A 27,354-nucleotide genomic window follows, 5' to 3' on the forward strand; every position below is an offset into this window, starting at 1 on the left:
AGAATGGTCCTGTATTTGGCTCCATCCATCTTCCCATCAATTTTAACCATCTTCCCTGTCCCTGCTGAAGAAAAGCAGGCCCAAACCATGATGCTGCCACCACCATGTTTGACAGTGGGGATGGTGTGTTCAGGGTGATGGGCTGTGTTGCTTTTACGCCAAACATAACGTTTTGCATTGTTGCCAAAAAGTTCCATTTTGGTTTCATCTGACCAGAGCACCTTCTTCCACGTTTGGTGTGTCTCCCAGGTGGCTTGTGGCAAACTTTAAACAACACTTTTTATGGATATCTTTAAGAAATGGCTTTCTTCTTGCCACTCTTCCATAAAGGCCAGATTTGTGCAATATACGACTGATTGTTGTCCTATGGACAGAGTCTCCCACCTCAGCTGTAGATCTCTGCAGTTCATCCAGAGTGATCATGGGCCTCTTGGCTGCATCTCTGATCAGTCTTCTCCTTGTATGAGCTGAAAGTTTAGAGGGACGGCCAGGTCTTGGTAGATTTGCAGTGGTCTGATACTCCTTCCATTTCAATATTATCGCTTGCACAGTGCTCCTTGGGATGTTTAAAGCTTGGGAAATCTTTTTGTATCCAAATCCGGCTTTAAACTTCTTCACAACAGTATCTCGGACCTGCCTGGTGTGTTCCTTGTTCTTCATGATGCTCTCTGCGCTTTTAACGGACCTCTGAGACTATCACAGTGCAGGTGCATTTATACGGAGACTTGATTACACACAGGTGGATTGTATTTATCATCATTAGTCATTTAGGTCAACATTGGATCATTCAGAGATCCTCACTGAACTTCTGGAGAACGGTTTGCTGCACTGAAAGTAAAGGGGCTGAATAATTTTGCACGCCCAATTTTTCAGTTTTTGATTTGTTAAAAAAGTTTGAAATATCCAATAAATGTCGTTCCACTTCATGATTGTGTCCCACTTGTTGTTGATTCTTCACAAAAAAATACAGTTTTATATCTTTATGTTTGAAGCCTGAAATGTGGAAAAAGGTTGCAAAGTTCAAGGGGGCCGAATACTTTCGCAAGGCACTGTACTTTAAACATTTTAATTGGCAGATGCACATTTTGAGACAGAGGTCCAGGTTAAAGTACAGGGCATTCTGAAAATATTCAGATCCCTTGCAGTTTCCACATTTTCTTACGTTACAGCCTTTTTCTAAAATGTATTAAATAAAGTGTGACTGGATTGTAAATTAGTGCCAGAGTCTGGTGTAGCGGTACCGCTCCTGACCAAACAAACGTCTCGGCCACTTTACCTTAGGTGCCCTTCCAGCTCTCTCACGCTCTCCCCTACTGTTCTATCACAAAAACAAAAACATATGTAAGGGTTTGGAAAACCAATCTCCTACAAAACCACTGTAACTGGAATAGCATTATGTCACAAGAGATGAAATCTCTGCTACCACAGGGATCGCTCCTCAACATGAATGCCGATTTTATTGCTCAAGGAACAGATAATGACAAATGCCTCACCATACAGACCTTTGGACAAAAGTCCAAATACATAGCATACACAACCTGACAAATCTACAGCATCAAATGAAACTTTCCTTAGTTGTCTTAGTGAAGGGAACCAGCATGAATGTTAGCAGAGACTGAAAAACAAACAAACGTGTGACCATTTGCTGTATTTATGTAGCCCTACCCATATTCATGCTTTATAGAAACTGTAGATGTACTTTATAACACTACCATAACTTAATAGTGAATTTTGATGGCTATTTACAAAAATATATATATATCGAAATCTAAACAAACTTTTAGCAAACCATTCCCAATCCTTCTATCTGAGCATTTGACATGTTTATTTTTTAGATCACATTCTTCTTTTCACAACTTAAATCCTAAGCAACAAATATAAAATTAAATAAAAACTCAGATCATGATAAATAAAAAAAAATCACCAATAAATGTAACAGCATTGTCACAGCTATCAACATAATACATACATCGGTATCACATCTGGAATAGGCTTGTCACTGAACACAGTTCCTTTTGCGATTTACCTGAATCGCAAAACCTTTTGTCGTCACTATAGAATAGTGTTGCTGTAAAATAACTTAATTTTCATTGAGAAATACACTGTCTATTAGCAAGCAAGTCTTTTAAAATATGTCTTATTGTGTCAGGAAAATGTACTTTCACTGGATAGTTGTTTGTCTTGTGTTAGAGTGCATACAATCATGAACAGAGTGTTAGTGCACACTCACTTAAAGGGAAACAGAAGTTACAGACCAGAGTAGACACAGAAAAGCGACAATATATCCAGCATGTAGCTATGGTTTTCAAACAGGGACAAACCACAATGGTAATTTCAGTGTGTCTACAGAGGAACATGTGCTGCTAATAACAAGACAACCATGGTACATGTATTCATTTTTCCTCTGATGGAATGTTACCAATAGCCGTAGCTTTCATAGATTAGCTTTGTCAACAGATCGAAACGCTCAAAGTTGAAAACAACTAATACAATGTAAAAAAACAAACAGATGTAAACATTTAAAAAAAACAAAGTACACCTGAGACTTAAACATTTCATTAAGTCACTGCTCTAGTTCTATTTCTTTACTGATTGTCGCACTTCTATGTTCCTGATGCAAATCGGTAAAACATCCTTTTTTTCTTACAAATCATTTTGCACAGAGATGAAATACAAAAACTAATGGCTAAATTATAGTAATACAAAAACACAGCTATACAGTGACCTCTAGCAGACCTTCACGATCACTGCACCTCATCGGTTGGACTAGTCAGTGCAGCCACACTCGGTCAATTTTTGGTCCCTAGTCTCTTCCATTTGGCCCTATCCCTATGGTGTTCGCATATCTGAAAGGACTGGCTAGGTTTATAAAGCAATACTTAGAACGCTCCACTTAACAGTATTAGGGAGCTACTAGGGCGAATGAGCCATCACTACTGTATATTGATTATACTTACCCAGTGATTTATTACTCTTGGAAAGTGACATTTATTTCCGCTTTTGTTCTGTTATCCACTTTTTTTCTGTTTTGGATTATATAAATCAAATTCATGAAATTGTGGTAATTTAAGACATATATGAAATTATATACATAGTTGTGCATTAATTTATTTCTACCTAATGCCTTTTATGGAAGTATTTGATTGTATTTTCATGTGTTTTGTGCTCGATGTTCATTTAGAAAAGAAAGTGCACACTGGCTTTGAAATGTCATCACAATTTCCCAGAGTATAACTGAACACCAAATGGGGTAGTTGCTATGCAGGCTGAGAAAAGAGGCTGAGGGCCAAAATAGACTCTGGCCTTAATACCACAGTTCTGTTCCAGAAAGTGCAAAACAAAGATGGCCGACATCTAAGCCAAAAGGGCCAGCCCATGATGTCATGTTGTTCTCAACCAGGCATCTGATTGATTGCACTTCAATCAGAGACAACTTAATGATACTTTGCATCTAAGTGCATGAAAACACACTGCACCCAAACTGATGTGACAAAAATAAATGTAAGCATCGCTATTCATTGGTGCTGTGTATCTGAAAAATGATCTTACATAAGTATGACTCCCGAGGAGCAAAATACTTTACTAAGGCTACATTTTGTTCATCTATACTTCATTACTATTCCCTCTGAGAGGAAGCATAGAAAAACAGCTAATTCATTGGGACTTGGCTCCTCCAGAGATGCATTAGCTCACCTCAGCGTACTTCTGATTGTAGGATTTTAAGGGTAGAGTGGTACAACTTGAGGCAAGACCAGTTTCTTCATGTCTCCCAGTGCCTCCCCGGTCTAGTTTCTCTTTGAACACTTCTTGACTCAAAAGAACAGGCACCAGTAGATGACCAGTCAACAAACACAAAGTGGGTACTCACAATGTGAACCTTTTTTGTTTGTTTTGTGTTCCCTGTGGGACGAAAGACAAGGCTTAACTACAAAAAATAAGCAAATACTTTAATGCTCACGCGCATGAAAGTCATTGTAAAACATTTTTTTCCTACTTATAGATTAAATCTGTAGTTGACCCCTCTCCAAATTTCAACTGTAAGTAAATATAAACATAGCAAGAATCAGGAATAATAAAGAATATAGGGAGGGGGTGTCTGTTAGTGTTTAAATCCTTAGCAACTTTGTTTGGCGTTGTCATGTTTTGATCTACTGTTAGTGCACACTTAAACACAGACAGGACCCATATAGATACCTTCTCACAGGCCTGCTGAAAACTCCAGACTTAAAAGGTAGATCATCAAGTGCAAAAGCACTGCTTTTCCATGGATCTACAACTCAAGCTAAACTATTGAAAGATTGTGCAAATGTTCAAGATCAAGGTGAACAGAACTCACAGTAGAAGTTGACAACTGAACTATGCACTGATAGGAACATTTGCTTCCTATTTCTGGTGTAGATGTTCATATGTTTAAGGTAGTAGAGGTAAAATAAAAAACAAAAAGACAAAATTTTAAAAAGCTGTACAATGTCAGTGGCTGCAAGAGTCACCAAGCTATCCATGACTGACCCTTTGGAAACTGAGAAGGACAGGATGGAGGGGAGCAGGTGACTGACAAGGCATCACTGTAGACAAATGTCATGACAACAAATCACACCAGAAATACCACAATCCAACTGAGCGGAGCCTGGCAGGTTGGCTGTTTGGCATGCCATGCTCAAAGCCGTCTTTGGAATGTCTGACACGATAGAGGGCCGATGTCATGGCCCTGATATCCTCCAACACTGCCCATTCAGTGACGTGAGACACATGAAGTAAACATATATATATATTTTTTAAAACACAAACTTGAGCGACTGCATCATCTTTTTATACGTCATGTTAAGATGGTGTCTCCAACCACTGACTAGGATTTTCAGTGGCAGAGTGAATATCTTATGACAAACAGAAGACATCAATGAAAAAGGAACAAGCAAGTCATTTTGTTCATAAACTATGAGAAAGAAGACCTAATGCAGGGTGCTTTGCACATTGACAAGAATGAACCAAGTTTAGTTTGGGTATGAGTCTATAGACCCATAAAAATTAATGACCCCCTGTGCTTGGAGCAGGAATTCATTGGAGACCTTGTAGCCTAACTTTCCTGACCTCTCCACTAGTCCTGAGCCACCCTGATGGGGATTTAGTAGTTAGACACAAGTAAGGAACCATGGATGAAAAGAAACTCAAACCAGGCACGATTTGGACCCCCCTCATCCCAATAAGAGAGACAAAAATGGGTTGGTATATTTTGGGATATGTACAAAGTCTAGGCTATTGTATGTTTTTTTTTCCTGGGACTACATCTTTTTGGGTTTGATGAAAACCAGTGTTGGACTTGTGCTCCATAGAAGCTCCATAAAAGTGTAGGACTCCAGTAGATAAATAAATAAAACAAGGGGCGTCAACGCCCAGATTCATATCGCGCAGATAGGTGTTCAAAATACACTGAGAGGGGACTTTGAAGAATCCGTACAGACAAGCTCCAAATTAGACAATTATACCGTGTGTGTGTGGCATTTTCTGGTAATGCCAATGTGCAGAGGCACAACCCAAAAAAAAGTGACAGTGGGTGAGCATGGGGGAGGAATGACTGCAGATTGTTTTAGAATACAAAGTGAAGTTGGTGATTTGTTTGTGTCTGGCATTCATCCTCTCCAAAATCCCTCTCTCACCATCTTTCTCTCTTTCCCCTTCTCAGCTGGTAGTGTTACTGGTGGACCTCGTTGGCAATGAGGCTGTCTTCACCAGACTGGAAATCGGCTTCATTGAGACTATTTCCAGTGTTGATCATCTCCTCATCCTGTGAGGACCCCCGATCTTCCACCCCACTACCTGTGCAAGCGTCATCCGTGATTGGGTCCCGTAAGACCTGGGCAATGTACGTTGGTTGCTAAGGAGAAAACAAACATTCAATGTTATGAAGGATCCTGCACCTCACCATTCCTATGCTTATAAATGGCATCTTGAGAAGTTAAAGGTGTTTGACATGCTACTTAGCTTTGTATTGCGTCATACTTCATCATAACCCAAACACACAATGGTTGAGTTGCTGCCCGACTACATTGCAGACCAAAGCCAGCTCTTACAAAGCCCTGGATAGGTATTTAATATATCAGTTAACCGCATCATATGATATAGGAAAATGATGCCTGACTGCACAGTCGGCGCAACCATTGATTGATGGAATACAACGCCTGCGCATCTAGTCGGGCAGGAACTCACCCATTCTATGCAATAAAATGAAATATATTTTTCACATGTTCAAATGCCAAAAATGTGAACCAATAGTAAGTCAGCAAGACACTGCTGTTTGTTTACATTGAAGATGATCAGAATGGCCAGTGAACAAGCAACTTGTGTTTTATTTTTCTCTTAAGGAATTTAATTCCTTTACTATAACAGATATTATAATTGATATTAAGCCCTATTTAAAAGTGCTGCTGACTCCAAACAACCACTGGGACAGGGAATACCCAGGGAGCAAATTATCTAAAGTTTATAATAATGGATTGGATTTGTATAGCGCCTTTCAAACAACTTTGGTACTCACAGCGCTTTACATAATAAAGGGGGAAACTCACCTCATCCACTAGCAATTTGTGGCACTCACCTGGGTAATGTATTTCGTGCCAGAATGCTCACCATACATCAGCTAGCATGGTGGAGAGGTGAGGAATGATATATGCTAATTAGGGGATGATTAGGTGGCCATGATGGAAATAGGGCCAGGTTGGGAATTTAGCCATGACACCCCTACTCTTGTGATAAGTGCCATGGGATTTTTAAACACAGATTTAGGACACCCATTTAATGTCACATCTGTAATATGTGAACCTCATCAGGGCAATGTCCCCTTCACTGCCCTGGGGTACTGACATTCAATCTTAAGACCAGAGGTGAAGAGTGTCCCATACTGGCCCTCCAACACCTCTTCCAGCAGCATCTGGTCTCCCATCCAGGGACTAACCAGGGCCGACCCTGCTTAGCTTCAGAAGCAAGACGGGAGTGGAATGCTGCTGGTGAAAAGTTGACAGGGAGATGGTACATAGTTGCATTGACGGGGAGACAAACATTTATATACAGCCAAGTCGTGCATCAGAACCCGAGTCGTCAGAATTTCCACTATAACACTAGCAATTTAGCGCTTGGAGATAGAGCTGGAAATAACTAATTTCATCCATTTTTATATCATTTAAAATTAAATGAACATTTCATATTCATCATCTTGAGCACCACCCCAACATCAGCATATATAAAAATTAAGCAATAAGGCCTGAGAAGGAGTGGTATATGGCCAATAAGGGCTGTTCTTATGTACAACGCAACGCGGAGTGCCTGGACACAGCCCTTAGCCGTGGTATATTGGCCATATATCACAAACCCCCGAGGTGCCTTATTGCTATTATTAACTGGTTACCAACGTAATTAGAGCAGTAAAGACAAATGTTTTGTGGTATACGGTCTAATACACCACGGCGGTCAGCCAATCAGCATTCAGGGCTCGATCAACACAGTATATAATATATAAATATATTCCATTTAGCAGACGCTATTATCCAAAGCGACTTAGTCATTTGTGCATACATTTTACGTATGGGTGCTCTTGGGAAACAAACCCATTGTCCTGGCGTTACAAACACCATGCTTTACCAACTGAGCCACAGAGAACCACATGAAAATGGTGCGTTTCTATGTTTTGTACTCAAAAAGAAAAAGTATTTCCGATGACATGATCCGAAAACACTTGACATTGGCCGTGTTCGGGAGCATCAAAACCCACGATGCATCATGGGTAATTCATCATTGTGTGACTGATCTACAAATAATATTGAGTAGTTATTTATGACGCAAGGTGATTTGTAGATCAGTCATTCTCGACTTGCTTTCAAAGTCGGCTGCAATGTCGAAGTAGTGTATAGCTTAAAAAAATATTAAAGCGATCATTTTGATCTCACGGTCCTTGCACCGATAGGTCGGTCTATGAATTTGAGAGTGGTTACATTTCTCCAGCCTCATCTTTTTTCATTTTCCAAAATGGCGGGGTGACCGCTTTGTTGTTTTTTGAATCACAGATTTGGGCCAAAGTCAGTTTGTTTGTCAAGGGAGCAAACAAACACATATTGTCGGAACACTGGACAATATTACGCATATTGTGCATTGCGATAACTTTGGGCCAATCTCAGTGTCCTATCTGGGGCAGCAGGTAGCCTAGTGGTTAGAGCACTGGGCCAGTAACCGAAAGGTTTCTGGATCTAATCCCCGAGCTGACAAGGCAAAAATCTGTTGTTCTGCTATTCCCTGGTAGGCCGTACTTGTAAATAAGAACTAGTTCTTAACTGACTTTCCTTGTTAAATAAAGGTTAAATAGATATATATTTTTAATCTGGACAGTTCCATTCTAGTCCCCCACAATTCAACAGCTCGGAATACTCCAAAACCAAAAGGAATTGGCTTCTCTGCTTACCTGAGACTTAGTAGAAGGAGCGGAGAAGGTGCGGAGTGGTGGGCGGCCATTTTCAACCACGTCAACATCTGTTTCCTTGGTGTCAATCTGTTTGAGACCAGAGGGGGGAAGAAAGGGTGGAAAGAAGGGAAAAGAGCTGTCAGAGATGATCCTCTATGGGACTACTTGGCCTAAGTTTGCTACCTGAATTTAAGGACTGGACACTTGGCGTGCTGGTGACCCGTACCTTGTAGTTGTGAGCGCTGAGGTACTTGAAGTGGCCGAAGCAGACGTGCGACAGGCATACCACAATGGTGATGATTAGGACCACCAAAGTGAACATGGACGTGGGGGTCACAAAGCCTGGGTTACAACAGTGCAAAGAGACAGTAAGTTACAATGTTTGACTTCAGGGCTCACCCTCCAAATAAGGTGGTGAGTGTTTAGGTACTAACACATCTTAACAATCCAATTTACCACTTTGTTTCTGGGAAGAAAAAGATCCCCCAGTGCCTTACCTGTGCGCATGGTGGAAAAGAATAGCAGCCAAAAGAGACAGAGGATGGGAGCTGCTACCACCTGATTGACAGCACCGGAGTGGATTTTCTTGTCCAGTTTCGAGGGAAGGTAAGCGTAATACATGTTGTATCTATCCACCAGGTGCTTCAGCAGCATGTACATCAGACCTGGAAAGAGGGAGAACATGTTTTGTTTGAGAACTGTTGTTTAACCGATATAACTACTGAACATACACCTCCCATGACCTGCTCTCACCCGTTTTAAATCTTTGCTGGAGAAAACTGACATTCTGATAATAGTCTGTGCTTAATCTTTGGGGGATTACACCTGGGTTGCTACAGTTGAAATTCCTGAGTTGGGGGGGGTTACAAGTATTTATTAAATTAACAAAAGTGTGCTCACTTCTGCCCAAAATATAAATGTTCCCATCCTTACTAAAGTAGACAAGTGTAAATTACCCATACCAAAAACGCATAAATTATACAATACAGTACGTGTATGTGGGGGAATTCATCTAATATTTATATACACACAGTACCAGGCAAAAGTTACAGAGTGAAGGAAAAGCAGCCAACAAGTTCTCAGCATATGTGGGAACTCCTTCAAGACTTTTGGAAAAACATTCCAGGTGAGAGAATACCAAGAGTGTGCAAAGGTGTCTTCAAGACAAAGGGTGGCTACTTTGAAGAATTTCAAATATAAAATATGTACTATTTCATATTTTTGAAGTCTCCACTAATTCTACAATGTAGAAAATATAAAAATAAAGAAAAACCCTTGAATGAGTAGGTGTCCCCAAACTTTTCACTCTGTACTCTATGTCCAGAAAATATTTCTAAAACATAACACATCATAGAATATGTATGTAAATATATTTTATAACATTTCTTTGTGCCACCAAAAGTATGTAGAGAGCTGCTCGTCGAACATCTCATTCAGAAATCACGGGCATTAATATGGCTGCTTTGCTATCAAAGCAGCCTCCACTCTTCTGGGAAGGCTTTCCACTAGATGTTGGAACATTGCTGTAGGGACTTGCTTCCATTCACCCACAAGATCATTTGTGAGGTTGGGCACTGATGTTGGGCGATTAGACCTGGCTCGCAGTCAGTGTTCCAATTCATCCCAAAGGTGTTCGATGGGGTTGAGGTCAGGGTTCTGTGCAGGCCAGTCAAGTTCTTCCAAACCGATCGACAAACCCTTTTTGTATGGACCTCGCTTTGTGCACAAGGCATTGTCATGCTGAAACAGGAAAGGGCCTTCCCCAATCTGTTGCCAAAGTTGGAAGCACAGAATTGTCTAGAATGTCATTGTATGCTGTAGTGTTAAAATTTCCCTTCACTGGAATTAAGGGGCCTAGCCTGAACCATGAAAAACAGCCCCGGACCATTATTCCTCCTCCACTAAACTTTACAGTTGGCACTATTCATTTCTAAATTGTTAACAATTTCCGCTAGTTAGTTTTTGCTACCAGGTGGGTTTTGGCTTGCTTGAGCTTGTTAAATGAGTGTTAAATTGACCTGTTTCCATACATGTTTAATTTTAAAACATGTATCTTACAAAGGAGTTGTTTAATCTAACTGTTTATCTGTACATGGAATTGTATTTGTTGATTTTTCAAAACTCTTTTTTTCTAATCTTTACAGGAAAATGCCACAGGCACTATCTGATGTGTGGAGACATTCCACTGCAGCTAATCTAGAAGGAAAAGCTGTTTACATTTGCATATACTGTGCCAAGTCATATGTGAAGAATGCAACAAAGATTACAGCTAGCTCGCAGCTTGCTTTATTTAAATATGTTTTATATATATTGACTTTCAACTACAAAGACCAACATCTAGCGCCATGGCGGATGAGATAGCAAAAGCTCAGGTTGCCCAGCCCGGCGGTGATACAATCTTCGGCAAAATCATTCGCAAGGATATTCCTGCAAAAATATTATTTGAAGATGAGCAAGCTAGCTAGCTCGCAAGCTCGCAAGCTAGCAAGCAAGCTAGCAAGCAAGCTAGCAAGCAAGCAAGCTAGCTAGCAAGCAAGCTAGCAAGCTAGCAAGCTAGCTAGCAAGCTAGCAAGCAAGCTAGCAAGCTAGCAAGCTAGCAAGCTAGCAAGCTAGCAAGCTAGCTCGCTCACAGCTTGCGCTCACCGTGGCACCCAGTACCGAAGCTATCCCTGAGGCTCACCTCCCGGCCTACTCAGCTGTTCACCGAAACCCCACTCATACACGGCTAGAGCCCAATACTCCACCGGATCCTTGCTGTAAACTCTGGACCTTGGCACCGGATCACCGCTGCTACCGATTGGCTATAGTGGCTAACACCACTGCCACGAAGCTAGCACCAGTTAGCCGTGAGCCAGGCGCATCTCCTGGCTAGCAAACAAAATTCTACAATACCTCTTTCGCCATCTGGCTTGGATTCTCTGTCGACACGGCGCCCCGCCGCACCACCACAACTGGCCTGCCGACGAATACTTCATCCTCTGTGCCTTCAACCGGCCTCCGTCGGAGCAGACGCTCCTACTAGCCCCTGGCTACTAACTTTAAACGCTGTGTCGCCCGCGTGCTAGCGTAGTGGCGGCTTCCCTGTTCCATCTACTGCTGCCCCCCGGACACTATGATCACTTGGCTACATAGATGATACCTGCTGGACTGTCCATTAATCACGGTACTTATTTATTTTATCTGTCGGCTCCAGCCGCGAACTCAGGCTCTGTGTGTAGTTAATCCGACCCTCTCTGCCTTGCCATCGCCATTTTACCTGCTGTTGTTGTGTTAGCTGATTAGCTGTTGTTGTCTCACCTGTTGTTTTAGTTAGCTCTCCCAATCAACACCTGCGATTACATTATGCCTCGCTGTATGTCTCTCTCAAATGTCAATATGCCTTGTATACTGTTGTTCAGGTTAGTTATCATTGTTTAGTTTACAAATGGAGCCCCTAGTTCCACTCTTCATACCTCTGATACCTCCTTTGTCCCACCTCCCACACATGCGGTGACCTCACCCATTATTACCAGCATGTCCAGAGATACAACCTCTCTTATCATCACCCAGTGCCTGGGCTTACCTCCGCTGTACCCGCACCCAACCATAGCCCTGTCTGCGCATTATGCCCTGAATATATTCTACCATGCCCAGAAATCTGCTCCTTTTATTCTTTGTCCCCAACGCTCTAGGCAACCAGTTTTGATAGCCTTTAGCCGCGCCCTCATCCTACTCCTCCTCTGTTCCGCGGGTGATGTGGAGGTAAACCCATGCCCTGCACGTCCCCAGGCACCCTCATTGGTTGACTTCTGTGATCGAAAAAGCCTTGGTTTCATGCATGTCAACATCAGAAGCCTCCTCCCGAAGTTTGTTTTACTCACTGCTTTAGCACACTCTGCCAACCCTGATGTCCTTGCTGTGTCTGAATACTGGCTTAGGAAGGCCACCAAAAATTCAGAGATTTCCATACCAAACTATAACATTTTCCGTCAAGACAGAATTGCCAAAGGGGGCGGAGATGCAGTCTACTGCAGAGATAGCCTGCAAAGTCATACTTTCCAGGTCCATACCCAAACAGTTCGAACTTCTAATTTTAAAAATGATTCTCTCCAGAAATAAGTCTCTCACTGTTGCCGCCTGCTACCGACCCACCTCAGCTACCAGCTGTGCCCTGGACACCATTTGTGAATTGATCGCCCCCCATCTAGCTTCAGAGTTTGTTCTGTTAGGTGACCTAAACTGGGATATGCTTAACACCTCGGCAGTCCTACAATCTAAGCTAGATGCCCTCAATCTCACACAAATCATCAAGGAACCTACCAGGTACAACCCTAAATCTGTAAACATGGGCACCCTCAGACATTATCCTGACCAACTGGCCCTCCAAATACACCGCCGCTGTCTTCAATCAGGATCTCAGCAATCACTGCCTCATTGCCTGTATCCGCTACAGGTCCATGGTCACACGCTCCCTAAAACACTTCTGCAAGCAGGCCTTTCTAATCGACCTGGCCCGGGTATCCTGGAAGGATATTGACCATCTTAGATAAGCATGCTCCGTTCAAAAAATGCAGAACTAGGAACAGATATAGCCCTTGGTTCACTCCAGACCTGACTGCCATCGACCAGCGCAAAAACATCCTGTGGCGGACTGCAATAGCATCGAATAATCCCTGCGATATGCAACTGTTCAGGGAAGTCAGGAACCAATACACGCAGTCAGTCAGGAAAGCAAAGGCCAGCTTTTTCAAGCAGAAATTTGCATCCTGTAGCTCTAACTCCATAAAGTTCTGGGACACTGTAAAGTCCATGGAGAACAAGAGCACCTCCTCCCAGCTGCCCACTGCACTGAGGCTAGGCAACACGGTCACCACCGATAAATCCATGATAATCGAAAACTTCAACAAGCATTTCTCAACGGCTGGCCATGCCTTCCTCCTGGCTACTCCAACCTCGGCCAACAGCTACGCCCCCCCCACAGCTACTCGCCCAAGCCTCCCCAGCTTCTCCTTTACCCAAATCCAGATAGCAGATGTTCTGAAAGAGCTGCAAAACCTGGACCCATACAAATCAGCTGGGCTTGACAATCTGGACCCTCTATTTCTGAAATGATCCGCCGCCATTGTCGCAACCCCTATTACCAGCCTGCTCAACCTCTCTTTCGTATCGTCTGAGATCCCCAAGGATTGGAAAGCTGCAGCGGTCATCCCCCTCTTCAAAGGGGGAGACACCCTGGACCCAAACTGTTACAGACCTATATCCATCCTGCCCTGCCTATTTAAGGACTTCGAAAGCCAAGTCAACAAACAGATCACTGACCATCTCGAATCCCACCGTACCTTCTCCGCTGTGCAATCTGGTTTCAGCCACGCCTCAGCCACGCTCAAGGTACTAAACAATATCATAACCGCCATCGATAAAAGACAGTACTGTGCAGCAGTCTTCATCGACCTTGCCAAGGCTTTCGACTCTGTCAATCACCATATTCTTAAATCGGCAGACTCAGTAGCCTTGGTTTTTCTAATGACTGCCTTGCCTGGTTCACCAACTACTTTGCAGACAGAGTTCAGTGTGCCAAATCGGAGGGCATGTTGTCCGGTCCTCTGGCAGTCTCTATGGGGGTGCCACAGGGTTCAATTCTCGGGCCGACTCTTTTCTCTGTATATATCAATGATGTTGCTCTTGCTGCGGAAGATTTCCTGATCCACCTCTACGCAGACGACACCATTCTGTATATTTCCCTTCCTTGGACACTGTGCTATCTAACCTCCAAACGAGCTTCAATGCCATACAACACTCCTTCCGTGGCCTCCAACTGCTCTTAAACGCTAGTAAAACCAAATGCATGCTTTTCAACCGTTCGCTGCCTGCACCCGCAGCACGCCTGGATGGTTCCGACCTAGAATACGTGGACATCTATAAGTACCTAGGTGTCTGGCTAGACTGTAAACTCTCCTTCCAGACTCATATCAAACATCTCCAATCTAAAATCAAATCTAGAGTCGGCTTTCTATTTCGCAACAAAGCCTCCTTCACTTATGCCGCCAAACTTACCCTAGTAAAACTGACTATCCTACCGATCCTCGACTTCGGCGATGTAATCTACAAAATAGCTTCCAATACTCTACTCAGCAAACTGGATGCAGTTTATCACAGTGCCATCCGTTTTGTTACTAAAGCACCTTATACCACCCACCACTGCGACCTGTATGCTCTAGTCGGCTGGCCCTCGCTACATATTCGTCGCCAGACCCACTGGCTTCAGGTCATCTACAAGTCCATGCTAGGTAAAGCTCTGCCTTATCTCAGTTCACTGGCGACGATGGCAACACCTACCCGTAGCACGCGCTCCAGCAGGTGTATCTCACTGATCATCCCTAAAGCCAACAACTCATTTGGCCGCCTTTCCATCCAGGTATTTGCTGCCTGTGACTGGAACGAATTGCAAAAATCGCTGAAGTTGGAGACTTATCTCCCTCACCAACTTTAAACATCTGCTATCTGAGCAGCTAACCGATCGCTGCAGCTGTACATAGTCCATCGGTAAATAGTCCACCCAATTCACCTACCTCATCCCCATACTGTTTTTATTTATTTAGTTTTCTACTCTTTTGCACACCAGTATCTCTATCTGCACATGACCATCTTTCTTTTTTTCCCTACTGTGTTATTGACTTGTTTATTGTTTACTCCATGTGTAACTCTGTGTTGTTATCTGTTCACACTGCTATGCTTTATCTTGGCCAGGTCGCAGTTGTAAATGAGAACTTGTTCTCAACTAGCCTACCTGGTTAAATAAAGGTGAAAAAAAAAGAAAAAGATGCTAAATCATCTGGCCAAATGCATAAAATTCCCTCAGCGCTCAAAACAAGCAACCTCTGACAAAAATCCCTCTACTTCTATCTGAGGTGAAAATGATGAAGTAGACACCTTATCGACAGCAACAGCTCATGGTCCTCCTGGAATCAGAAGTTTTTTTGACTCAATAGAGAAACATAGTCAGAGAAAGGCTAATGAATGTCTTGCTCAAGCTGAGTATGCAACTGAATGTTCTTCGCCCAGCATACACCCCTCCAACCAGATATACTTTATCTACTAATTTGCTGGATGCAGAGTTCAACGGAAGGTCAAGCAAATCATAGAGAAAGCAGACTGTATTGCAATCATCTCTGATGGGTGGTCGAATGTTCGTGGTCAAGGAATAATTAACTACATCATCTCCAACCTTCAACCAGTATTCTACAAGAGCACAGACACAAGGGACAACAGACACACCGGTGCACCATTAAAGATGAGCTGAAGGCAGTCAATGACCTTGGACCACAGAAGGTATTTGCACTGGTGACAGACAATGCTGAGAACATGAAGGCTACTGGTGACCGTCACATCACACCCATTGGCTGTGCTGCTCATACATTGAATCTGCTCCTCAAGGACATCATGGCACTGAAAACAATGGATACACTCTACAAGAGACCCAAGTAAATGGTTAGGTTTGTGAAGGGTCATCAAGCTATAGCAGCAATCTACCTCACCAAGTAAAGTGAGAAGAATAAGAGCACCACCAGTTGGGGTGGTTTTGTCATCATGTTTGACAGTTTCCTGGAAGGGAAGAAGTCTCTCCAAGAAATGGCCACAGTCTGCTGATATGGACAGCCCCATCAAGAGGATCCTCCTGGATGATGTATTTTGGGAGAGAGTGGTAAGCAGCCTGAAACTCCTGAAACCTATAGCAGTAGGCATTGCACGGATTGAGGGAGACAATGCCACCTGTCTGATGTTCAGACTGCTTGCATCCTACCCACTTCACTGTTGCTCCAAGCAGAGGAAACTGCAGTTCTGAAATACATCAAAAAGCGTGAAGACTTCTGCCTGAAGCCCATACACACTGCAGCATACATGTTGGACCCCAAGTATGCTGGCAAGAGCATCCTGTCTGGTGCAGAGATCAACAAGGCCTATGGTGTCATCACTACCATGTCTCGCCACTTTGGCCTGGATGAGGACAAGGTTCTTGGCAGTCTGGTGAAGTACACTTCCAAGTAAGGGCTTTGGGGTGGAGACACAATATGGCAGTTGTTCCAACATATCTCATCAGCCACCTGGTGGAAGAGCTACCTGGTCCTCAAGCGAGCCAGTTTCATCATAGTGCTTGATGTGTTTTGTGACTGCACTTGAAGAAACTTTCAAAGTTCTTGAAATTTTTCAGATTAACTGACCTTCATGTCTTAAAGAAATTATGGACTGTCATTTCTCTTTGCTTATTTGAGCTGTTCTGGCCATAATATGGACATGGCCTTTTACCAAATAGGGCTATCTTCTGTATACCACAATCTATTTTGATTTGTTTAACACTTTTTTTGGTTACTACTTGATTTTATGTGTTATTTCATAGTTTGTCTTCACTATTATTCTAGAATGTAGTACAAATAAAGAAAAACCCTTCAATGAATAGGTGTCCAAACATTTGACTGGTACTGTATGTAAAAACTATTTAAATGTCGAAAAACAGCCAGAATATGTAAACATATTTATGAGTGCTTTCATCCTGCTTTCATCTGTGAAGAGCACAGGGCGCCAGTGGCGAATTTGCCAATCTTGGTGTTCTCTGGCAAATGCCAAACGTCCTGCACGGTGTTGGGCTGTAAGCACAACCCCCACCTGTGGAAGTCGGGCCCTCATACCACCCGCATGGAGTCTGTTTCTGACCGTTTGAGCAGACACATGCACATTTGTGGCCTGCTGGAGGTCATTTTGCAGGGCTCTGGCAGTGCTCCTCCTGCTCCTCCTTGCACAAATGCGGAGGTAGCGATCCTGCTGCTGGGTTGTTGCCCCCCTACTTCCTCCTCCACGTCTCCTGATGTACTGGCCTGTCTCCTGGTAGCGCATCCATGCTCTGGACACTACGCTGACAGACACAGCAAACCTTCTTGCCACAGCTCACATTGATGTCCCATCCTGGATGAGCTGCACTACCTGAGCCACTTGTGTGGGTTGTAGACTCCGTCTCATGCTACCACTAGAGTGAAAGCACCGCCAGCATTCAAAAGGTGACCAAAACATCAGCCAGGAAGCATAGGAACTGAGAAGTGGTCTGTGGTCACCACCTGCAGAACCACTCCTTTATTGGGGGTGTCTTGCTAATTGCCTATAATTTCCACCTGTTGTCTATTCCATTTGCACAACAGCATGTGAAATTTATTGTCAATCAGTGTTGCTTCCTAAGTGGACAGTTTGATTTCACAGAAGTTTGATTGACTTGGAGTTACATTGTGTTGTTTAAGTGTTCCCTTTATTTTTTTGAGCAGTGTACATGCCAATATATTAGGCTTCGGTATGGATCAATGATACAAGATAGACGACTGTGAGTGAACAGATTTCAAAATTACTCCCACCTTCGCTGGTGTTGGCCTGTCTTTCCAAGTACAGTGTCTTCAGAAACTATTCACAACCCTTGACTTTTTCCGCATTTTGCTGTGTTACAGCCTGAACATAAAATGGATTAAATTGATATTTTTGTGTCACTGGTCATACCAAAAATCTGGTTACCTTCAGACCCATGATACTTGTGGGAGTTGTGAGAATCTCCCCTTTTCACAGTGGGATCACATCAGTTTGTGTTACAGACAGAATATAACATTTATAATACTTAGATTTTGTGTCACTGGCCTACACACAATACCCCATAAGGTTTTCCAATGCCTCACAAAGAAGAAGGGCACCTATTGGTAGCCGGGTAACCCCCCCCCCAAAAAAGCAGACTTTGAAAAAACCTTTGAAAATTAACTACACTTTGGATGGTGTATCCTTACAAACTCAATTGCCGGAGAGGAAGGAAACCGCTCAGAGATTTCACAATGATGCAAACGGTGACTTTAAAACAGTTACTGAGTTCAATGGCTGTGATCGGAGAAAACTGAGGAAGGATCAACAGTGTAGTTACTCAACAATACTAACCTAATTGACAGAGTGAAAAGAAGGAAGCCTGTACATAATGCAAATATTCCAAAACATGGATCCTGTTTTCAACAAGATACTAAAGTAATACTGCAAAAAATGTTGCAAACCAATTCACTTTTGTGTCCTGAATACAAAGTGCCATGTTTGTGGCAAATCCGATACAACACATTACCGAGTACCAATCTCCACATTTTCAAGCATAGTGGTGGCAGCATCATGTTATGGGTATGCTTGTAATCATTAATGACTGGGGAGTTTTTCTGGATAAACAAGCACAGGCAAAAAAGAGAGGAAAAGCTGATTCAGTCTGCTTTCCACCAGACAGTAGGAGATTAATTAACTTTTAGCAGGACAATAACCTAAACACCAAGGCCAAATCTACACTGGAGTTGTTTACCAAAAAGACACTGAATGTTCCTGAGTGGCTGAGTTACAGTGACTTAAAAATGCTTGAAAATCTATGGCAAGACCTGAAAACAGTTGTCTAGCAATAATCAACAATCAATTTGACAGAGCTTGAAGAATTTTGAATATAATAAAATGGGCAAATGTTGCACAATCCAGGTGTTGAAAGCTCTTAGAGACACCCAGAAAGACTGACAGTTGTAATCGCTGGCAAAGTTGCTTCTACAAAGTATTGACTCGGTCAAATAAAGTATTCCCACCCATCTATTTAATTTTCCATACATTTGCTAACATTTTTGAAAACATGTTTTCACTTTGTCATTATGGTGTATTATGTGTAGATGGGTGAGAAATTTAAACCATTTTGAATTCAGGCTGTAACCACAAAATGTGGAATAAGTCAAGGGGTATGAATACTTTCTGCACTTTATCTCTTAGTAAAGATACAATATACAATGTATCTATACAGTGCTTTAACATAGAGATGCACAGTAGTGACATAAATACTGTATGTACACACCAGGTGTGGGTAAGCCTGTTCTTGGCGCAATGCAGTGTTTAGTTACCCTAATTTCATTGGTGATTCATTCTGACTCATACAAAGCACTGCCAGTAGGTGACCCTAGAGAGGGGAGAGTAGTCCTCTCTATCCCCAGTCACTCTTCCCATACTCCATCTCTCACCCTGTTACACCTTTCCTCTCTGGGGAGAGGTGGGCTGACTCACCAAAGGGGACGATGATTGGACAGGTGATGCTGTATGTCATAACTACAGTGAAGACGGACATCATCCAGGCGTAGGCCGCTCCAAACTGGAATTCAAATGCTTGATGCTGAAGACACGAAAAAAATTCAGCATTGAAAAGTAAATTGAATTTTGAGCACAGCAGCGGCAATATTTTCCTTCATGACTCTTACTCTCTTTACGTTGCGCCTCTCTGCAGAGGAACGGGCCAGGGACAGTCGGATCATATACATGAGCAGGCCTGGAATCCGCAGCAGGTCCATGGCGTTACCGATAAACGCTGAGGCGATGACATAGTTGACGAAGAAGGCTCCGTTGTCAGGGAGGAAGACACACCTTAAACAGGGGGAGGCACCACCAGTGTGATTAGATAGCATTTACCATAGTACTGTAATTACTTTTCACAGGTGATAACGGCCTGATAAATCACACAGTAATTATGCTTTGGTTTCATTGAGAGAAACGCTGTTATGTACATTAAATGTACCAGGTAATTAACAATTGTGTTGAAAGTACAGAACCAGGACGTACTATTTATTTTCCCCATAATACCAGGCAAATACAAGCTGTAACAGCAACAGATCTTAATTATATTCCTCTTTTATGAAAATAGAAATACTTACTCAAATCTGACTGTGGCGTCAGCAAGGAATTTCTTATCAAACAGCCAGCGGAAGAAGACATCCAAACTATTAAAAGCAACAAAAAAATGAAATCAAATGAGCTTTTCAGATGGGTCATAATTTGGTCTAAATCTGTCGGCAGACATTGGTTGATTATTCATGTGCCATTTACAGTGGGGAGAACAAGCATTTGATAACCTGCAAAATCGGCAGTGTTTCCCACTTAAAGCATGTAGAGGTCTGTAATTTTTATCATAGGTACACTTCAACTGTGTGAGACGGAATCTAAAACAAAAATTCAGAAAATCACATGATATGATTTTTAAATAATTAATTTTCATTTTATTGCATGACATAAGTATTCGATACATCAGAAAAGCAGAACTTAATATTTGGTACAGAAACCTGTTTGCAATTACAGAGATCATACGTTTCCTATAGTTCTTGACCAGGTTTGCACACACTGCAGCAGGGATTTTGGCCCACTACTCCATACAGTCCTCCTCCAGATCCTTCAGGTTTCGGGGCTGTCGCTTGGCAATACGGACTTTCTGCTCCCTCCAAAGATTTTCTATTGGGTTCAGGTCTGGAGACTGGCTAGGCCACTCCAGGACCTTGAGATGAGTCTTTCAGAGACACTCCTTAGTTGCCCTGGCTGTGTGTTTCAGGTCGTTGTCATGCTGGAAGACCCAGCCACGACATCTTCAATGCTCTTACTGAGGGAAGGAGGTTGTTGGCCAAGATCTCGTGATACATGGCCCTATCCATCCTCCCTTCAATACAGTGCAGTCGTCCTGTCCCCTTTGCAGAAAAGCATCCCCAAAGAATGATGTTTCCACCTCCGTGCTTCACGGTTGGGATGGTGTTCTTGGGGTTGTACTCATCCTTTTTCCTCCAAACAGAGCGAGTGGAGTTTAGACCAAAAAGCTCTATTTTTGTCTCAGACCACATGACCTTCTCCCATTCCTCCTCTGGATCATCCAGATGGTCATTGGCAAACTTCAGACGGGCCTGGACATGCGCTGGCTTGAGCAGGTGGACCTTGCGTGCGCTGCAGGATTTTAATCCATGACGGCGAAGTGTGTTACTAATGGTTTTCTTTGAGACTGTGGTCCCAGCTCTCTTCAGGTCATTGACCAGGTCCTGCCCTGTAGTTCTGGGCTGATCCCTCACCTCCCTCATGATCATTGATGCCCCACGAGGTGAGATCTTGCATGGAGCCCCAGACCGAGGGTGATTGACCATCCTCTTGAACTTCTTCCATTTTCTAATAATTGCGTCAACAGTTGTTGCCTTCTCACCAAGCTGCTTGCCTATTGTCCTGTAGCCCAACCCAGCCTTGTGCAGGTCTACAATTTTATTCCTGATGTCCTTACACAGCACTCTGGTCTTGGCCATTGTGGATAGGTTGGAGTCTGTTTGATTGAGTGTGTGGACAGGTGCAGTTAATACAGCTAATGAGTGGCGAACAGGAGGGCTTCTTAAAAAAAAACTAACAAGTCTGTGAGAGCCGGAATTCTTACTGGTTGGTAGGTGATCAAATACTTATGCCATGCAATAAAATGCTAATTAATTACTGAATCATACAATGTGATTATCTGGATTTTTATTTTAGATTCCGTCTCTCACAGTTGAAGTGTACATATGAAAGAAATTACAGACCTCTACATGCTTTGCAAGTAGATAAAACTGCAAAATCGGCAGTGTATCAAATACTTGTTCTCCCCACTGCATTTGATAAAGTAATTTGGCAAAAACAGAGCAAGACCGATCTCGACAAGGCACTTGGGCCAAGGTGGACTTGCACAGCCAGGCACTGTAACTTCCTACCTAGGGCCTAGGACAACTACTGTATTTCAACTGCAGATTTCTAAAAGTTTTGCAATTATGCTGCAGGACTTAGAGGTAATCTGTGGTTTAGTACGGTACCCTGTGTCAATACTTCATTGCTCCAGACCAGCGCAAGGGGAAGTTAGACTACTGATTATGCTTTTCGGTCCCAAGGTGCTACGGTGTCTCTGTAGTACTGCATCCTACTCCCGAACCAGTTCCATTGTATAGCGCCTTAGTGGCGCAGCAGTCTAAGATACTGCATCGCAGTGCAAGCGGTGTTGCTACAGATGCTGGTTCATTACCGGTGCCGGCCTCGACTGGGAGATCCAGTCTCTCCCTCTAAAAACAGAAATAAATCATTCTAAATAAACTGGCTATATTTACAAATGAGTAACAATGTCTCACCCATTGTTCAAGAATGTCCTTTTTCCTCGCTCATTTTACGTTATTTGAAAACGGAATCGCCAAAACTTTTAAAATGTTGTTTTAAATAAAGCAATCACTTTTACTATTATTATTCTTAGAATTATATAAAAGCCCCTTGGATATTCTCAGATATATTAACCCTGTTATTAGCAGGGCAATATATGTTGGTCATGGCTTCCAAGTGGCGCACAATGGGATTGCCTCGCAGTTCTCCATTTGTATCCACTGAAATAGCGGTGGGCGTGAGGGCAGGGGGCAGGGGATGGGCCGGAGAGCCGCACACAGAAGACGGACCTAGCCCATGGGGAAGGGAGGAGGAGGAAGGTCCATCCCGCCGCACTGGGTAGCACAGAGCAACACTTTAAGGGGAATTGCACTAATAATGGTGCTGACTAGGGAAACGTTCCTGCTGTTCTTAGTGCCAGTCTTCAGGTTCAAACTAAAATGTAACAAATAATGGCGCAAAAAAATCTGATTAGATATGAATTCAGAGGGCAGATATGATTAAATATTAAAGTATTAGACCTCACTAAAAGGTGTCAAAAGTTATACTTAAATCCGAACTGAACTTAACAAAAATTGACGTAAAAAGCATTTGTAAATCCCAAACTCTAAAAGTAATTGGAAAGGTAGATGCAAATTACATTTTGACACTGTGTTTACAAAGAATGTAAACAAGATGCTGTGTTTTTATTTACAGTAGTGATGGACAGCTAGTGGAATTTTCAGGATTTCAAACACTTGTAGCCCGATTAGCAGGACAATTTACTCTTTATAGCCGGCTACTGAAGGAGTGAAAGTCACACCTTTCCAGTACTCCTCACCCCACCCAAACTCCACCCTTAACACAGCTACCATTCAAAACGTGCTGGTTATTAAAAAAAAATAAAAATGACATTCCGACCTAAGAGAACAGACAAAATGGACATTGTTTTCATCAAGTCAGCTTCTTTCTATGGTGCTACCCATTCCAGGGTTATGACCATAACCACGAGAGGACTTGAAAATGAGCCGGAGCTGAGAGGATTGCCCAAATTAAAAAAAAGGTATTTTTTGTTTCAGTGCATTTTCTTTAAAAAAATTAATTTAAAAAACGATCAATGTGTAGGCATATTGTGTAAGAAAATCAATAATTAAATAAAGTCAAATACATTTTTTTTTTTAAATGATTGTGTACTAAAAACGTGAATGTGTTTTTGCAGAGCATACAACCATGCCGACAACCATCCTTGGAGATCAGTAGACAAAGGGCTGGACAATGGGCCGCACCAAAAATAAACGCATGGTTGCCAAGAAAGCGGTTTGATTTGCTAGATTCTTAAAATGTGTACGCAGCATGTGTGTGTTGGCCTCACTTTTAATTCTTAATTGATCTACCGTTTCTAACATAGGCCACTGTAATCGATGAAGGCTCAGGGCAGTACCATTCTGCTCATCTGATGAAGGTGCACATGGATCAGATTCAAACTTTGAAGACAGAGTCATTGAAGGCAGACCAGCAGAAAGAGAAACATTATCTGCGGGCAGAGATACGGGCAACAGCTGATGCATTAGTCCAGAGCCAGGCGGCATTGGTGGAGTCAGGCGGAGAATGATGAGTTGAAGAGGGCGAGGAACGAGATGGGAGACACAATCCATGCCAGGCACACCTGTGAGGCAGAGTCAAAATACTTGGCGGGTTCATCAGGTTGTCGGTTCACCCTGACATTTCCATTCCTCTTCTGACAACAGAACTTGACCAACTGCTCACCAGACACAGCAAGTGCCATCCGGACCATTCTGCTATTCTGCTATAGCCTAATAAACACACGCAGGTGGCTTACATCTTCAAAATGCTTTAAATGCTTAATTATCCAAATGTAATAGCATATACTGTACAGTACTGTATTTCTTCATCAGCATCTTTATGCTTTCGTTAATAAAATAATGATAAAAATAGTCTTTCAAAATGCAGATGTTTATTTAGTTATGGATCCATAACGAATAAATATCAGTGAATGACAGAAATATTGGAACAAAGCTGTCTAATGAAGGTAAACAAATGCTTGCTTACTGGAAAATACTCTTTCAAAACACCCACGGTCACATTGTACAGTGCTATTATGGCTATTAGCAGGTAGCTGGACAATAGACTTGCCTGGAAGGAGGGTAGGGGGAGAATTCTATTGTCAAATCTATTTCTTCGGTTGGCAGTATCACAACCGGCCATGATTGGTTGCAATTTCAGTTTAATCCACCAGAAAAGACAAAACAAATTATACATAATATTAATAATAATACTTTGTTGTATCACATCCAACCGTGGTTGGGAGAACCATAAGGCGGCGCAAAATTGGCCCAGCGTTTCTCTCCCTCTAAAAACAGAAATAAATGTTATGGCCTTGACAAATATCATTTTGGCTTTATTCAGATTACAAATTGCTCACTTTTGTTTTGTTTTAACGAAATACCCTCCAAAATATCATTATATCAAGTTGATAACACAGTCATATAGACCGGCACCTACATAAAGCTGAGTGATTCACTCAATTCAAGGCTTTGGATCAAAATAAATAAGTACCAAAATTCTTTCTGATAGTCTTAATAAAGAAATGTTTTGGTTATCCTGACCTGGACACCATGTACAGTATTATAATAGTCCATTATGGGCTATTAGCAGGACAATATACCAACACCTCTCTGTATTTTGATACTTTGTGGATGGGGCCTCCCAAGTGGTGCAGCTGTCTAAGTCACTGCATCGCAGTGCAAAATGCGTTGCTACAGATGCAGGTTTGATACCCGTGCTGACCGACCCCGGGAGACCCATGAGGCGGCTTTTGGTTTAAATTTAGAATCCTCTTAGAATCCTCCAATTTGCAGTCACGTAATATTTTTTCGATATAAGTCTCACTAGTGTTGAGTAATGTGCTGTTAAAAGTGGTATAGGTCTTATTTATTTAAAGAGCATATTGAAGTTAGAAGCAATAGGATTAGGATTTGAAGCAAGAGCCAACTACAGTCGTGGCCAAAAGTTGAGAATGACACAAATATTAAGTTTCACAAAGTCTGCTGCCACAGTTTGTATGATGGCAATTTGCATATACTCCAGAATGTTATGAAGAGTGATCAGATGAATTGCAAAGTACCTCTTTGCCATGCAAATGAACTGAATCCCCCAAAAACATTTCCACTGCATTTCAGCTCTGCCACAAAAGGACCAGCTGACATGTCAGTGATTCTCTCGTTAACACAGGTGTGAGTGTTGACAAGGCTGGAGATCACGCTGTCATGCTGATTGAGTTCGAATAACAGACTGGAAGCATCAAAAGGAGGGTGGTGCTTGGAATCATTGTTCTTCCTCTGTCAACCATGGTTACCTGCAAGGAAACACGTGCCGTCATCATTGCTTTGCACAAAAAGGGATTCACAGGCAAGGATATTACTGCCAGTAAGATTGCACCAAAATCAACCATTTATCGGATCATCGAGAACTTCATGGAGAGCGGTTCAATTGTTGTGAAGAAGGCTTCAGGATGCCGAAGAAAATCCAGCAAGCACCAGGACCGTCTCCTAAAGTTGATTCAGCTGCGGGATCGGGGCACTACCAGTACAGAGCTTGCTCAGGAGTGGCAGCAGGCAGGTGTGAGTGCATCTGCACGCACAGTGAGGCGAAGACTTTTGGAGGATGGCCTGGTGTCAAAAAGGGCAGCAAAGAAGCCACTTCTCTCCAGGAAAAACATCAGGGACAGACCGATATTCTGCAAAAGGTAAAGGGATTGGACTGCTGAGGACTGGGGTAAAGTAATTTTCTCTGATGATTCCCCTTTCCGATTGTTTGGGGTATCCGGAAAAAGCTTGTCCGGAGAAGACAAGGTGAGCGCTACCATCAGTCCTGTGTCATGCCAACAGAAAAGCATCCTGAGACCATTCATGTGTGGGGTTGCTTCTCAGCCAAGGGAGTGGGCTCACTCACAATTTTCCGAAGAACACAGCCATGAATAAAGAATGGTACCAACACATCCTCTGAGAGCAACTTCTCCCAACCATCCAGGAACAGTTTGGTGACGAACAATGCCTTTTCCAGCATGATGGAGCACCTTGCCATAAGGCAAAAGTGATAAGTGGCTCGGGGAACAAAACATCAATATTTTGAGTCCATGGCCAGGAAACTCCCCAGACCTTAATCCCATTGAGAACTTGTGGTCAATCCTCAAGAGGTGGGTGGACAAACAAAACCCCACAAATTCTGACAAACTCCAAGCATTGATTATGCAAGAATGGGCTGGCATCAGTCAGGATGTGGCCCAGAAGTTATTTGATAGCATGCCAGGGAGGATTGCAGAGGTCTTGAAAAAGGGTCAACACCATAAATATTGACTCTTTGCATCAACTTCATGTAATTGTCAATAAAAGCCTTTGACACTTATGAAATGCTTGTAATTATACTTCAGTATTCCATAGTAACAGCTGACATAAATATCTAACGACACTGAAGCAGCAAACTTTGTGGAAATTAATATTCGTGTCATTCTCAAAACTTTTTGCCACGACTGTATTTTAGCACCGTTTCACACTGCTCTGAGACAAACATGGGGACTGGTCTTGACAAATCAATGAGATTTTTATTTGTGATTGAATCTCCGTTTGGGTATTGGTTAGACTACAATGAAGGTTTAGAAATGTTATGCCTTTAGTGTAACCTTCATATAACTTGTCAAGTCAGTTAAGAACAAATTCTTATTGACAAGGATAGCCTACTCCGCCCTCCCCGTCGGGAGTCCCATATACTAAGTTCTTAGAAGAAAAAAAAAGTTTTAAATTCTCAAGTAGAGCCACTATTGAAGGTTATCAAATGCTTCTCAAAGATGCCCTCTGGTGGTCAAACTAGCACTAACTAGCATTAATGGTAACAGTGGTTGACACAGAATTCTGCGGCACCTTGCATACTGTGCTGCA

At 42.6% G+C, this 27,354-nt stretch overlaps 1 protein-coding gene across 3 annotated transcripts in view; it reads right to left on the reverse strand.

Annotated features, from left to right (window-relative positions):
* Positions 1-1,430: 1,430 nt before the first annotated feature.
* LOC112230407 (CSC1-like protein 2) overlaps positions 1,431-27,354 on the reverse strand; it is a 98,097-nt gene continuing 72,173 nt past the window's right edge. For all 3 annotated transcript variants that reach the window (XM_024396698.2, XM_042310700.1, XM_024396696.2), the window contains 7 exons: positions 20,158-20,223; positions 19,708-19,870; positions 19,517-19,622; positions 8,944-9,111; positions 8,673-8,788; positions 8,447-8,533; positions 1,431-5,872 (listed from right to left, as the gene is read on the reverse strand). In XM_024396698.2, coding sequence (XP_024252466.1) covers positions 5,690-5,872; positions 8,447-8,533; positions 8,673-8,788; positions 8,944-9,111; positions 19,517-19,622; positions 19,708-19,870; positions 20,158-20,223 — 889 coding nt within the window. In that variant the 3' untranslated portion in view covers positions 1,431-5,689. The remainder of the gene's footprint in view (positions 5,873-8,446; positions 8,534-8,672; positions 8,789-8,943; positions 9,112-19,516; positions 19,623-19,707; positions 19,871-20,157; positions 20,224-27,354) is intronic.

The sequence above is a fragment of the Oncorhynchus tshawytscha genome, linkage group LG32, assembly GCF_018296145.1.
Source record: "Oncorhynchus tshawytscha isolate Ot180627B linkage group LG32, Otsh_v2.0, whole genome shotgun sequence".
NCBI lineage: Eukaryota > Metazoa > Chordata > Actinopteri > Salmoniformes > Salmonidae > Oncorhynchus > Oncorhynchus tshawytscha.